The sequence below is a fragment of the Lepidochelys olivacea genome, assembly GCF_965140295.1.
Source record: "Lepidochelys olivacea isolate rLepOli2 genome assembly, chromosome: 17".
NCBI classification, from domain to species: domain Eukaryota; kingdom Metazoa; phylum Chordata; order Testudines; family Cheloniidae; genus Lepidochelys; species Lepidochelys olivacea.
Window position 1 is genome coordinate 4,373,364 of NC_140427.1, and position 15,588 is coordinate 4,388,951.

A 15,588-nucleotide genomic window follows, 5' to 3' on the forward strand; every position below is an offset into this window, starting at 1 on the left:
GAGAGAGGTCTGGCTATTTTTTTATTTTTTTCCACTGCTTTCTCCACTTATTTTTGATAACTGAAGTGGACAGGACTTCAAAGAGAAACTTGTCATTCCAACACCATATATTTTGTCTAAGTACCATAGAGTAAAAATAACAAAGCAATCTTTAACTTGGGAGACTGATGGCGAGTAATACTGCTTAGACCTCGCATAGTACTCTACAGCTTTAAATCACCAGCCACACATTCATTGCTAATGTGCTTTGCAGAGGTCACCTTATGGCAAGCTGCCAACTTCTTAAAAACTCGTATCAAAGCAACCTTTATCAAAATACCTCCATGTTAGATGCAAGATGCGATTGTGTGCAAGATGGGATGTTGGCAGGGGATGAAGGCAGAATTAAGGCGGCTTGGGTGGCTGTGAATTTTCCTGCCTTCTGATATTTGTCCTCTTATTATAATGTAAATATGGAATTTTTGGCTTTCTAACCTTGTATGATTTTTGAGAAAATGCCAAAATTCTCTTAAATAATTGATACCTCAGATTATTGAAGCTTTTTTTTGGTCTGTGAATTTTAAATAATGAAAATGTAACCCATGTGCAATAAGAAAACAGGTAAGGGTTGGATTCTGATATCGTGCTCACATTGAAAGGCATCGTACTGATTTGAATAGCCACAGCTGGACTACCTGCAGAGTAAGGTGCTACTCAGTTTGAGTAAATGAGGCAAATCCTGGTTTTATATGATGCTGTAAAAGACTTTTAGAAACACTGATTAGTAATTAAGGGCAAGAAAAAATCTTTCGATATTTGTAACAAAAAATAAAGGACTTTCCCATAAAACTAGTTACAAAAGCTCTTTACAAAGCATATCTAGAGCAAATATCATGTACCTTGCAATAAGTTGTGTGCAACCTTGAATGTCTAGAACCTGTTGTACTAAGCATGAGCGTCTGTCAGTTAATGCACTGGGGTTGTCATTTAACTTCATTGTGAAATGTCATTGGTGTTTGCCCATCCCCCGTGATAGCCACTGATGAGGCTCTGAATGGAGCTCAGTTTAGCATCTCCTACCAAATAATTATATGTCCCTGAAGGTTAAATTTGTTTTGGGTGGTCCAAGGTCTAAATAAGTGTCATGACAGTACTCTGAATGGAGTAATCGAGCTGTGGTGCTTCCGTGGGAGCTAATTTAATCTCTTGGCCAGATCTGGCCTCTGTATCTCTTTATTTAGAGCTCTGTTTTCAACATCCCTCTTGGCTTGAAATACCAGTTAGTGGTAGCAGTCAGTGCTGTGCTGAAATAAAAGGAAATGTAACAACTGGCCTCTGTGAGGGACTTTGGGTTGACTTTTTACAGGCCTATCCAAGTCTCAGAATATGCAAGAGCATCACTTTGGTAATGGTCTGTTTAATAGCTGAAGTTGGGATCTGGTACCTATACAGAGACTGTGGTTAAATAAGTTGGAGAGAGAATTCTTTAGTTTTGTTTTTAAACCACATGCTTTGGAATGGATATGGAATAAAAGGCAAGATTTTATTATAAAAAGAAACTAGGGCTAAGAGCCAAACTCTTTTTCTCCTTCTCACACACGTGAATAATTAAGCAAAAAAAAAAAAGGAAGATGTCAATTGCAGATGAGCAATGTAACTATCTATGTAAGATGTACATTCACTTCACTAACTGAACGTGTTGGATGACTGGCTAAGGGACGTTAAATAGATAAAAGTTAATGCTCACATGATTCTGATACTTCCGATGAGACCTTTTTTCCCCTCTGGAAAGTGAATTAAAAAATGTTCTCCAACTTAGTCACATTTATTATAAAAAGTAAACCATTCCAGCAGGAGGGGGGAAAAAAATCCTTCTGCCAAGTTGGTCTTCCTTTTGATCTTGGAAACACAAGATTTTGATAAATGTATTTGTTTTTTCAAGGAGTATGTAGCTACAATAATATCCTTGCTCATGGGATTCGATATAAAGAGGGGGATGATTAGAAGCTTACTTAACAGCAGAAGACAAAGGGAGCTGGGGATGGAGATGTTATCAAGATGGAAAGGGCTTATTTGTTGAATTACTTGGCAGGTTAGTTTTAGGACATCCGATCGGGTGGCTTTCTCCCCCTCACATACACAATTCACACCAGTTGTGATGGGGTTTAAACTTACTTCCTTTGTGTGGTTTGGTCTTATTTATGTAAGGAACTGAAAATACCACACAAAATCCAGCCCTCTGTCTATCAAGAGTCATTCCCACTTTCCTTATGGTGAGATATTGAACTACCTGCAACAGTGAATCGACAAAAGATACTTAACGTTTTCAGCATGATCATAAGGAGGTTTTCAAGCAAACACTTCCACCTCTGTGCATAATTTTATATATTCAACTAATTTTTTGTGTGTCATCTTTGAACTGAGATTGCTAGGTTGCATATCCTATCAGTACAAGATATCAAAACCAAGGAAAAGAAGAAGGTAAGTCATTCAACAACCCGTGTACAAGCCATCTTTTTGTTCCCCTTCTCAGCTTCAGCTGCCTCCTCTCCACAACCTACAGCCCACTTACCACTAACCTTCTCCTGAACAACCATATACAGATGAAACTCTAACCATAAATATAATTCAACAGCAGGTGCACACACAAATTTCAATTCTATAACTTGAACATAAAAAATGTAATACCAACTCATGAATGATCAAGACATAGAAAATGCAGTTTTCTTCGGAAGAGCTATTGTGCCAGATTTGGAAACCAAATTCAGTTATTAAAATGTGAAACAGAAGAATATTAGTCATGCTTAAAGTACAGATCTCAACACAGACTGGCCATGGTATTACCCCTGTAATACAGCAGCAGTAAGGCTAAGGACTTTTACAGATAAGTATGTAGATAAGGTCGTGCCCTAGAGTCCACAGCTGGAGGGCTGAGATTGAAAGCAAAGTGACCGAGATGTGGGGTTTTACATTCCTTCATTCCATAACTTTTAAGTTTTCCATTTAGGTTTATTATCTTTTTTGCTAGCACTTCTTTGGAGGAAGAGCTGATGCTTTCCGGCCTTTGGCAGAAGTGTGATTTATGGAGGAAGGGAATTTAAGTGAGGGAGGGTGTGAAAATAGGAATGATTTGAATGAAATTGTTGTAAATGAGCCCTTCAGGTCTGCAGATGATGATGGAATCGCAGATAGCACATAATTACAATCACCATCAGATGCGAAAGGAACTGGATAACTTAGGCCAACAAATGTGAATGCACTTCATGACAGAACAACGCACAATGCTTTGAAAGTAAAGAATTGGTTATGCAGCACAGTGATCAGGAAAAGATTTGGGAGAGATGCCATTGAAACCAGCTGCTCAGTGTACAGTAGCAGCCAAGAAACCTGGGGCAAGTTTCCTCACTGGTGTGAATCAATGTGTGTGCTGGCTGAGGATCTTGTCCTCAGGTGGCTTGTTTTGCATAAGACACAAGTACAGATGTATTTAAAACCTTAATTAAAAGTTCTTAGAGCTCACTAGGGCCTGATCCTGCTCTACTGAAGTCAAATAGTCTTTCTGCTGGTTTCAGTGGTATGTGAATTGGTCCCTTACTGCATATATGCAGTAGTTGCTTTACAGAGTTACCATACCATGGTGGATTCAATTTGTCTAGTCAAATTCCCAAATGTGATTAAATCATAATGTGGCTGGAAGCGAATTTTTACAGCTGATTTATAAATGTCTGCAAACAGGTTTGTAGTTGAAGTGCTCTCGCACCCTTAACTGTAGCAATGATATGGATGAGAATGCTGTCATCTTTCTCTTTCTCTCTTCGAGAGATGCTAATGTATGAGCTTGACTGTGAATCTTATTCTTACCCTGCAAAGAAGCTGTTGCTCTGTCTGCCTCTGCTCACATTTCCCACTGTGGAAATCTCTGAGAAGCATGGAAGGAAGGAAGGAAGGAAAGGAGAAATTTCTCTCCTTTCACTATTAACGTGTTAAATATTTTGCCACACATTTTTTCCTTGAAACAATGGACAAAGTATGATGACTTTCCCTATGTAATATTACAGTGCAGATCCTGGGAAAGCTCTCTAAGACACGAGGCCCTGTGTGAGTTTAGATTAGGAGGTGCTTGTAACCCAGGTTCAGCAGCTAAGTGGCTTTGTAAAAATAAAACATGGTTTGTTCTTTTTTTAATTTAAAACTTATGGGCAGTCTTGGGTTTTTATGCTGACTACTTCTTTCCTTTGCTGTCAGAAGTCAAGCTTTGTTGTTGTTAAAAAAACCAGGAACCACTCTACAGATAGCCATGCATCCTCATATCTGTCAGTATCACACCGTGTTACTTACAAAAACAGAACGGGAACCTGGAAATGAGAGAGCCTCAATGTGCTTGATGTGTTCTTAATAGTTTCCCTATGTTGCTGTATGCCTCGCTCTGGGCTACACAAATCTCACTGTCCTTGAGGGCTGCACTCCTTTTGTTGTTTCTCTGTTATAGTGCCGTGTAGCATGATTTTGGTGCATTGGCTGAGGGGGGGGGTCATTTTATTTATTATTTGTATGACAGTATTAGCTAGAGCCCGGAACCAACATCTCCCCCGATTGTGCTAGGTGCTGTTGGTACACCTGGGAAGAGACAGTATTGCTCTGAAGAGCCAACATTCTAATTAAACAAGAGTTATAAGGGATAGAAGAATTTTATATTTAAATATTATCCCCATTTTATAGATGGGGAACTGAGCCACAGAGACACTGAAGTAGAAGTCTGTGGCAAAGCCAGGAATTAAACATAGATTTCCTGAGGCCTAGGCTAGTGTGTTAACCACAAAGCCTCCTTCCCCCTTCATTTAGGAGACTTATTCATTTAGCAAACATGGCAAGTTCAGTTCCTCTGTCCCCCTAGGTAACTCACTTGATACTTTTTCCATTGATGGCACCTTTTTCATATCACTTTTTTTGGTAGAGTAGATATTTTCTTCTCCTGATCCACTGTAAATATGTGGATCAGTGGAGGTTTTAAGTGTCTTTCCAGTTTCACTAGATGGGTGGAAAATATTCTGGTTTTCTTAAATATCGTGACTTTCCAGTTTGTAATCCGTAGAGACAAACTCTTAGAGCTCTTAATTCAGGCACTTAGAGTCTGTTATAAAATTCATATTGAGCCATCGACCACAAAGAATAAAATCCTATCCAATTTATTTTGAAAAGGTCTTGGGAAAAATTCCTTGTCTCAGGTCTTTCTATTAAACCTTGGGACAATACAATTGTATATTGGCCTCTGATATACAGATTGAATGTTATGTGTTGTAAAAATGCTACAAAATTTGCACTAGGGAGCAACTGCATAGTTCCTTTGATGATGGAAACTGAGTATGAATCTTTTCCTTCTCTCTCAGGCTCTTGAGGAGGCCCAGAAAGCCATTCAGCAACTCTTTGGTAAGATTAAAGATATCAAAGACAAGGCGGAAAAATCAGAGCAAATGGTGAGTGGCAGTTTCTTCCTGTCCTTTAAGGGGAGTGGGAGATCTTCTTTTGTTCTCAGCATTTGTGGTTTGTCCACCCTAATGGTCGCATATTGGTAGCACATGCTATGGAGAGTTCATTCTGGCTCTAGTTCTACGTGCTGTATGTAGGTTCTGAACCCTTGTCCCTATGTTAATGTGGCTGTAGAAGCTAGCAGGGTTCTAATTCCAGAGGACAGGGCCTGTTACATCCTCTCCTTACAATTTGCTGTGGTGGCTTGGATGTTTAATCAGTCTCTTCTTTTTAATCCCTAGGTTAAAGAAATCACACGAGATATCAAGCAACTAGATCATGCCAAACGGCATCTGACCACCTCCATCACTACCCTCAATCACCTACACATGCTGGCAGGGGGTGTGGATTCACTTGAGTAAGCCACAGGAACTTTCACTGGCACTTTTATAAATATGGGGCTCTACAGCTGTATTGTGGAGTACTGGGCAGCATTCTGAATAGTTCTGCATTAGCCGATTCTTATTCTTCCAGGGACCGTGCGCTCACAGAATTAGCAATCGCTATTATAAACACTGTTGGCAGGTCCTTTCTGCATGTATCTGGCAGGTCCTGCAATCCCTGTCTCATATGAATGGGAACTATTGTTGCACCCTTGGACTCTTGAGTTGTGTCACTGAAATCAGCATTAGAGGACCATAGTTGCTATGTTGGTGAATAATGTTGCTCCATTCAGTTGGATTTCCTAATTCTGAGTGTGGGCTTTACAAATTAGAGCATCCCTCAAGTGGTATTTGAGATTAGTGAAATGTATCTATTTCTTTAGTTGTTTGCATTTCTAAGGTGCCCACCACTACTGTGTGCAGGTGCTGTTACATAAATTATGAAGTATGTTTAATGGCCCTTCAAGAGAAGGGAACCCAGTTCTTCTCTTCTGCCTGCATTTTGAAACTATGTTTTATCAGTAGTAGTCTCTAGTTGGTTTGCTTGAGGAGCATGCTGCTGGGGCAATCCACAGGTTTCACTTGTTGATCAGATGAGTTTTGCAAGCAACTGGAAAGTTGCAAGACAAGGGCTAGGCCTGGTTTGCATGGTAGTAAATTACCCAGCTGAGAGCTTGCTGCACAGAACCTCATGTTTCTAGGCACTTATAGTTTAAACCCAGCCTTTCCAGCTGTACAGAGCCTGAAGAATACAGAAAAAGAAATAATTCAATTTGACTTTTCCATCATTTGCTCATGAAAGACATTAACAATGAAGTCAAGGCCAACCACTTTTCATTATAATTCTCTTCCCTGTGAGGCTCTAACTCATACTCTTCTGGGATGAGAAATATCTTAATTTGGGTCAATATGACAAAATAACATTTACTGCCTTCAAACCTGTACTGTTAAGTTGATGCATTCAGTAGTTTACATGTTCTTTGCCAAGAGTTACTTTTGACGTCTGTGTTTTTGAAGTATTATTAGCTGTATGCTGTCTCCGTTTATTTTAGCATCAGTTAAAACAAATTCTAATGCTGCAGCGGAATGTTAATGAACGTTTGTGTATTTTAGAAAAATAAATTTCAGTATGCGTTGCTGTGACCCAGAGAAGGATGAGGTAATCTATGGAATTGCCACCCAAGATCTGCCCTTTACACTGAGCCTGGTTTTATAATCTCTGATTTCCTCTTCAGGGCTATGACCAGGAGGAGACAGTACGGGGAAGTTGCCAATCTCCTGCAAGGTGTTGTGAATGTGTTAGAGCACTTCAACAAATATATGGGGATTCCACAGATACGCCAGCTTTCCGAAAGGTAAAATGATCGGTCTTTTTGCCCTTCACATGCCTGCGGGGAAAGGAAGTTAGAAAATGCATTGCACAGGGTAACTTTTCCAAGAATTTAAAGGCTGGATATATTCTTTGCAATTTATATCCAGCCAAAATGGATAGTTTAAAATTGGATGCAACTGGTTCATCTTTTTAACAGTCCATTTTATTCATAAATGATTATTATGTATACAATTCACAAATGACCTGGCTTCCCATTGCCTGGCTTTTAATAGGCATAGTAATTAATTTATTTACAGTGAACATCATTTTATGTGACCTCATAGGAATCTGTATTTGTAATAAACCCAGAGCTGATCTTTTCCACCACTTTCTTAGCCTTGTTTCTTTGGCCCAGAAGCATAACACAAAGTAGAAGATATGTACATTTAAAACAAAATAATGCTCGGGGCCAGTTTCTGCCCTGATTTCCACCTGACTTCAATGGAATTGCACAGAGTCAGGGCGAAATTTTTCCCCATAGTGTTGAGTCTAGAACTTCATGTGCTGATTCCCATTGGTTCATGCAGTGGGAGTCATCACTTTATTTTCCCTGAAATAACCAAACAAGGCTATTCTGAATCTACTGAGTTTTGTATGGTTTCCACCTGAAATTGACCCCACTTGGCTCTGAGCTCAGCAATTGAGGTTTGCAGCAACCACCCCATCCAGGAAAAAAATAAATGGACAAAACATGCCTGGTTCTGCTACGAAATTTTTTCACCCAGCTTGGTCATGGTGCTGTTTTTCTGGAATCGTTTGAACAACAGAATCCGAACTAGTGAGCTGAGCTTGTGGTCTTTCTCTACACTGCTGCATAGGATACTCGGCCTTGATCTCTGGTTCTAGTCTCTTCCTGAATTAGCAGTGTATCTTGTCACCCACTACCACCGCCTTCTAGCTGATTAAGCATTCGTGTTGAGTGACCCACCCGGGCGTTCTTGGGGTGGGATGGCTTCAGTTGGGAATTTGAGGATGGGGCTGAGAAAATGGCTAGGAGACAGCTAGCGTGTTTTACCATCCCCTCACTCCTTGGTGGGGTTAAAATGAACCACACTGTGTACAAAACTGCCTGAGACGGTGCTAAAGGCAGAGCCAAAGAATCAAATTTAAAAGTGTGCTGTTAGCATTCATGCAGGGGATGGAGTGACAATGTTTTCATGGTAATGTGAACTCATAGACTTTAGCCTAATGTTTGCTTTTTGCATGCATGTGACTGCCATTCTCAGATATCAAAGAGGGGGCTTGGTAGAGGAGAGGGCCTTGGCGGAGCTCTGCAGATACAGTGTTTAGAATGGCTTTTGATGGCGTCCTTCCTAGGGAGAGCAACTAGCTGTCCAAGGCAGTATAGGATTGCAGGCAATATTGATGTCATTGCTTTAGTGTGTCTGAACACTGAAAACATAGAGGTAGAATCTGGCAGCTCCTCTGTACTGCGCTGACCCTTCTGCCAGAAAACCCAGTGGGGATGCATGTGTTCCACCCCGGTACTACTCCCCTCAAAGTCTGTGGAGACACCTGGGAATAATAGGCATGTGCCCTGGTTTGACAAAGCCCTTAAACACAGGCTTAACTTCAAGCACTTGCTTAAGCTACTTCATAGTCCAGGGAGTTTTAAGCAAATTCTTAAATGCTTTACTGAATTAAGGCCATGGTCCATGTATGTGCTGTACCCCAGAAATAGAAAGCATGCCCTTTTTCTTCTACATTGCTCCTGCTCTGCACAGTACCAATCTGATGGGAGCAGGGAGCTGTGGATGAGACTCTTGCTGGCCATTACACAGCCACGCATTAATGCTGCTTATGCACCTAATATATGTAACTGCTTATGCGGTGAGCCAGAATTTGGCCCATGGTTCCTTTGCTAATGTGCAGCCATTTATTTTATAGTGGCTTGGACTGTAAAATGAAACCTTTTCATAATGCCGGTAGAAGACACACTGGTGTCAAGTCCTACCACAAAATCTGGTAGGGGCCGGGAAGAAAACCTTTCTCTGTTTTACTGCCTCTCTAAGATAAGGCTATTAGAAGTGTAGGGAAAGTCTGTTCTTACTATTTTTAAGATCCTGTTTGTGGGATTTTCCTTTCTCTGTTTAGACAGTTACAGATGCACCATCTGGTAAAATTAGAAGTGGTTGTTTGTGGGGTGAAAGAAGAGCTACACCCAACATGTTGCTAGGATCTTGTTAGTACTTGACAGGCAGCAAATTATTGTGAAATGATTTATTGTTCTGTAATATCTGACCTGAGGTTGATTACACGTGTCCATATTCCAGCATGATTTGGATTTTTCATTTCTTTTCTCTTTCTTGCTTGGAAGTGTTTTAATTATTAACGTAACATTGAAGAAGAGTTGCTTAGCTTTAGCACTGTTTTCATCCTTTCAAGTTATTGTTTTTGGTGTACCTGTTCATTTGTTCTTTGGTTTAACAATCAATGCAACCCAAAGTGGGTTGAGGGGTCTTGCATGTTTGTGAAATCAAGCAATCCCTCTTAAAAGTAGAGTTGGATGAAGAACTACAACAATAATAATAATAATTTGAATATTTTATTTGTTAAATTGCTACATCATGATTTGACTAGCTCTCTTGTTCAGGGTGAATGAGATGAAGCCAAATGTGAAAACTTGGGAAAGAAAAGGGACAGCTGAACACTACTGGGTGGATTGCTGCAAGTAATATGGTTTTAATTTAAGTTCTTGCTGCGTGATGTTGCCAAATTTAATTGTATGTCATTTAACTGTTGTATTTCTACAGTCCTTTGTAAGTAACTCACCAGGTGCTTATAAGAGGTTTGACTGGATCCTCTTCTATTCAGGTTCTTGTACCGATGCTTTATATGGATCTATTGAGCATCAGATTTTGCATTCAAATTCAGCTGATATTTTTTCCAGCCATGCTTCTTAAAACAACTACTTATATGGTGTATTAAAGGATTACAGTAAACAGAGATACTGTTATCTCTCATTTCTGCTCTGTTTTCTATCTGCGGAGGGAGAATATAATTAGTGGTGAGAAACCCACCCATGAAAATGGTTTAAAAAGATTTGCAGATAGTGAGGGGAAAAAAGCCTGGAAAATATTTAGAAGAGACATAATTATAAGTCTCCCACAGAAAAACAGGCTAGTTCAGCCTCTTTTTATCTCAGCAGGCTGCCAGGAGCAGTCTAATATTTCTGGTAGCTTTGGCAAAAGGAATTGTGGTTTCTAGTAATTTACTGTTATTTGAAACTTAGCAAAGTTATTTTAAAAAGAAAAGAAAAGACAAGTAGAGGGCTAGAAGAGAAATAAGGTCTTTGCTAATACACATGTAGCCAAAGGTTGAAGGCATGTGTGAGCTGCCATAGCGAAATGCCCAGTCCGTGTTGTTTAGGGTCAAGGTGGCTGCTTTGTGGCGGTCCCAGCACTTGCTGGGAGTCAGGTAAAGGGAAGTTGTCAGCATAAAATTAGCACTAATAAACCACCAAAACTGAGTTAAACTAGCAACATCTAGAATGGCTGAAACAGCTGAAATTTTTCATTTATTTATATTTTACCATGGATGCTATTGGTTTCATCTTTGCATTTCAGCTTGGGCACTGAAACTAGACAAGGCCGTAGTTTTGTAGACGTGTGCTCTGTTTTACACATGCAAATAGGCCTGGGGCTGCTAAAACGAGTGAAGTCACTCAGATGTGTACGTGTAGCAGGACTGAGGCCTCACTCGCTTCCTGTTTCCCTGTATTAATATTTTAAGTTTGTCACAATGAGGGGAATGTTTACATAAAGTATCACAAAATCACACCTGTCATCCTTGACTTCTTTTTTTTAAAAAGAAGAGATTTCTGTTTGTGTTACATTTCGTTAAAATCCATTTTAAAACTTTGATTCAGCAAGGCACATGTATGACTTTCAGCATGTGAGCAGTCATTGGGACTACTCACTTGCTTAAAGTTAAGCACATCCTTAAGTACTTTTCTGAATTAGTGCCTAGAACAACAAATCTCAAAAATGGGTCTATAACTACTTCACAGCCTCTTTAATTCGTTCAGCTTTTTAGAAGCCAGTAGTTCTCCTACTCTGAGGTTCCTTTGTACTTTGTATTTCAGCTGGAGTCAAATGCTGATATTACTGTATCCTGTCAAATTTAAGGAAACGGGAATTACAGCAAACAGGTCCACATGTTCATATAAAGTCTCTTATTCACATGGCTCCAGACATGTTTTGAGGCCAAACGCTTGTTTATTTGTTAGTCCATTAAAAGATGCTGCTTTCTCAATCCACAGGTTTTTTTTCTTGAGGTTCAAGAGGTCTGATCCTACAGTCTTTTCTCACGTGAATTACTTGTCTGACTTAAGCAGGGTTACACCCACGAGTAAGGGCTGATGAAGTGGGCCTCTCTATTGCTACAATGTCCCCCCATAGTTTTATTATATTAATATAATTCCTTTAATATCTGGACTAGAGCTGGTTGGAAATGTTCTGACCAAACAGAGTCAGGCAGCCCTGGGAAGCAGCTGGCTTAGAGGAGTCCGAAAGCCTTGGGGTCTACAGTGCAGCATGGCAAGGCTGCACTGGAACCATAGACCCTGCCAGCCTGGGCAACAGCTGACTGACATTGATGTGAATCTGGTCAAGTTCAGTCAGCTGCGGCTGGCATTCTGGGGAACATATTTTGTTTCAGAAACACCTTGAACTGGTGTTTCCAAAAGGATTTTTTTTTCCAAAATTTCCAGTTCTCAGGAAATTTCAAAATTTGGTGCAAGCCAGAAATCCCAAATTTCAGCCAGCTCTAAGCTTGACCACAAAATAGAAGCATGAATGTAGATCTGAACCTGGAGTAGTGTTTAAACTTTCAAATAGCACTGGACAGCAAAGAACATAATTGAGAATTGCATTCAACATTGCAGGTAGAAAGCTTTTTGAAGGAAGATCCATGTAAGTAAATCAGGGAAAAGCAGATCATATTGTGAGAGCAGTACCTAAATACATACATACACACACACACACACACAAAATCTCTCTGTAATTTTTACTGATATGGATTTTTCTGCATTTCAGCACCTAAGGGAAAATGACAGTTAAAGAATCCCGCTTTGTTGTTGTCACTTGTTGCATTTCAGCTATTGCTGGAACTGAACTGGGAAAATTAAATAAGCAAATCCTTCTTAGATATGGCTGGAAGGTCTTTTTAAACAATCCAAATCCACCCTCAATAAATATTTAAAAAAAAAAAAATCCCAACTGCTCTTACTAACATATCTGTGTCTATGGAAAATCCACTGTTTTGTATAATCAGTTTTAGTCCTTAAAGCAGTTCCAGTACAGTAAAAAGTGATGGAAGGTTTCAAGGGTTGCAAAGGGACTTAAGTGCTTAGCTATTTACTTTGGCACGCTCCAGAATGTGTAGGCATTTCCATTTCTCTAAAAGAATCAATTAAGCCCTGTCAACTTTTATTTCTGAAAGTTAGAAGCTTTGTTCTCTCAGCTAAGTCAAACAAAAGATGGATCTTGTATATGGCTCTTTAAAGAAAACAAAAGATTGAGTTGTTTAAACATTTCCACCCTCTTCAAGTCCTAGCTCTTTCGTTCTCCTAAAGAAATAAAGGACTTATGTGTGACTGTAGCCAAAGGATACTTGAATGGAGGTATTTAACAATAGGTCAGTCCACCTGGGAGCTGTGAATAATTCCACTCTGGAAACAGAGGTTTTGTGAAGCCTTTTATATCTTAAAAATATACTTTTAATTAAAATATCAATGGTGCCCATGAATATAGAGGCCTAGATTGTCTGCTTGTGTAAACTGGTATAGTTCCATTGGAGTTAAAAGAACTACTGATTTATACCAGCTGAAAAACTGATCCAGAATGACAGCACTAATTTATAGTGGGGGGGGGGTTTTAAAATCAAGCATTTCTTCCATTAGAACTTAATAAACATAGTCACAGCACTAACTTGTTAGCCAGATGTACTTAGCAAAAAAAATAAAAATCCCACCTGATCCGGTTTTGATGAAATAGCCTACATAATGTGGATATGACTTTAAATTATGCCAGGTTTTTGTGTATTTTCATCTAGCTGCTTGGTTTGAAGAGCATGTTTGAGCAACATTTGTAGATTTCAAACACAAAACAACTAGTTGTATGTAACCCTTCTGCCCGTCAGAGTTGGCAGCAACAAGGGCCGGGTTCAATATCTAGGGGTTCCATTCCAATAACACAATGCAAACCGGCTCGAGCCCCCACCCAGTGACCTGGGAAAAATATATACCACCCCCGCTGGGCGCCTCCAAGAGGCAATACTTCCCCTCTCGCAAGCACATAGTCTGAGTGTAGCAAAAGTCTTTTAATAACAGAGAGAAACAATGTGGCATTATGTTGGGGAAACACCACCAACAGGATTCATAACACAACCCATGAGCAAAAACACCCCACCCCAGGCAAATTGGGGCATGCCCTTTTCCCTTTGGTTCTTGAGTCCAGCAACCCCAAATCACCCAAAGTCCCAAAAGTCCAATGCCCCAAAAGTCTCTGTCCCTGGTCAGGGCAGCCCCAGAGTTCGAAAGTTTATCGGCGGAGCTTTACCTCCCAACCTGGGTGGAAATGGGACGGGGGTAAGAGGCACCTTACGTGATCTGAAGCTGACCGCCCCATAGCTCCATAGCGGCGCTCCACTCCGCCAGCCGCCCCACAAACTCCTTCGCTCAGCTGCGCTCCGCTCCGCCAGCCGCCCCACGAACTCCTTCGCTCAGCTGCGCTCCGCTCCGTCAGCCGCCCCACAAACTCAGCTCCACGGCCCACAAGCAGCTCCTGCCATCCACACACTGCTCCGCGTCGAACTGCTTCACCAGCCGTCCCGCAAACTGCTCCACAATATATCTTCAGGCTCCCCCACTACTTAACACAACACTCAGTGATTTCAGCTCTTAGGTGAATTCAGCTTGTAGTAGGGGAGCCCCAGTGCTGGTGCACTGTCAGCCCAAAGTCAGCTCAGCAGCCTATAACTAGACTTCTAATGAAATCAAAATTAGCTCTGATATTCCACAGTGGAGAGAGGAGGAAGTGCAATCAGCATGTAAGGCCCTCACCAAGGGGCCCATGCCACCAAGTACTACTACTTGTCCCCAGCCTCTCTCCATTCACACAGTTTTGGAACCCATGACCCTTGCCTAGCGAGTGCTACTTAGTTGATGGTGAATCCCTCCATCATAACAAAAGGCCACGTACAGTTCCAAGCACAGTTCCCATAATCAGGGTAATAACAATTTATTCTTCCTGCCCCAATAACAGAGACACTGGGGATCCCACAGCAGCCAAAGTGACCATTTGGGCAGCTATGGTCTCATTCTAGGCGTGGTGGGTGTGCCTATGCAAATGAGATCGGCCCCTGAAGTTCTTTTCCACAACTTGCCACACCTCACCACCAGATGTCAGGGTGGAGCTCATCCTGACACTGCTTACATCCTCCCCCCAGCCGAGACTTTGTCGTCCCGACAAATCACACTCCCTTTATACCAACTCATTGGTTTCCTCCAAAGGGCCTCAGGAAGCCCACTTTAGCTTCCACAAGCCTGTGTGCTAAATGTATTGGCTCCTCACTAGTCACCCCAGGTGCATCATAAGTTAACCGTTTCACTGGTCTTATCACCCTGTCTCGTCTATTGAGAATCTCTGTTGCCGAGGTAGGGGGAACATCCTCTTGAGTGACGGATGGAGAGGCTTCCCTGGAGGGTCCCTCGGCTACTGGCGTAGGCCCCTGCACTCCTAGTTCTAACGCTGGAGGGTCCAAGGTGCCCAGGACATCCTCTACCTGTCTGTCCCCATTGTCCAATAACCTGTGTTTGTCATCACAGGGGGGTCTCATCAGCAGCACCGGGGTATCAGAAAGGGGCCTAAATAGTTCCGCCATTGGGTTTAGGGCGGAAGAGGGAAAACTCTCGTTTGGTTCAGCTGATCGAGACTGAAATCTTGTCTCCATCCCAGGATACACCAGGGTTGTGTCTTCCTCCTCAGACTCACTCTCAGATGTGCAGAATAGGGGTAAGTTAGCTGCAGGGGGCCCACTGTCTGTGTTGGATGGCGGCTTTGGTCTAGCACCTCTGTTCTGCCCGGCGGCCCTGCCGTGGCCCATCTCACAAGGGGTGCTTACTAATTCCCCCACAGGGAGCAAAAGGTTTCTATGCACCGTCTTTATTTGCCCTGGACCGTCTTCAGGTTTGATCTTGTAGACCGGCAGATCTCCCAGCTTTTCCATCACCAGGTAAGGTATTGCCTTCCATCTGTCAGCTATCTTGTGTTTGCCAGCAATACCCAAATTTCGCAGCAGGACTCTGTCCCCCGGCTGGAGCTCCTG

The 15,588-nt window shown here is 41.5% G+C and overlaps 1 protein-coding gene across 1 annotated transcript in view; it reads left to right on the forward strand.

The window, feature by feature from the left end:
- VPS53 (VPS53 subunit of GARP complex) overlaps nucleotides 1-15,588 on the forward strand; it is a 98,012-nt gene that overhangs the window by 25,243 nt on the left and 57,181 nt on the right. Inside the window, exons 5-7 of the mRNA XM_084651037.1 lie at nucleotides 5,367-5,453; nucleotides 5,748-5,863; nucleotides 7,124-7,243. Of these exons, the coding sequence (XP_084507163.1) occupies nucleotides 5,367-5,453; nucleotides 5,748-5,863; nucleotides 7,124-7,243 (323 nt within the window). The remainder of the gene's footprint in view (nucleotides 1-5,366; nucleotides 5,454-5,747; nucleotides 5,864-7,123; nucleotides 7,244-15,588) is intronic.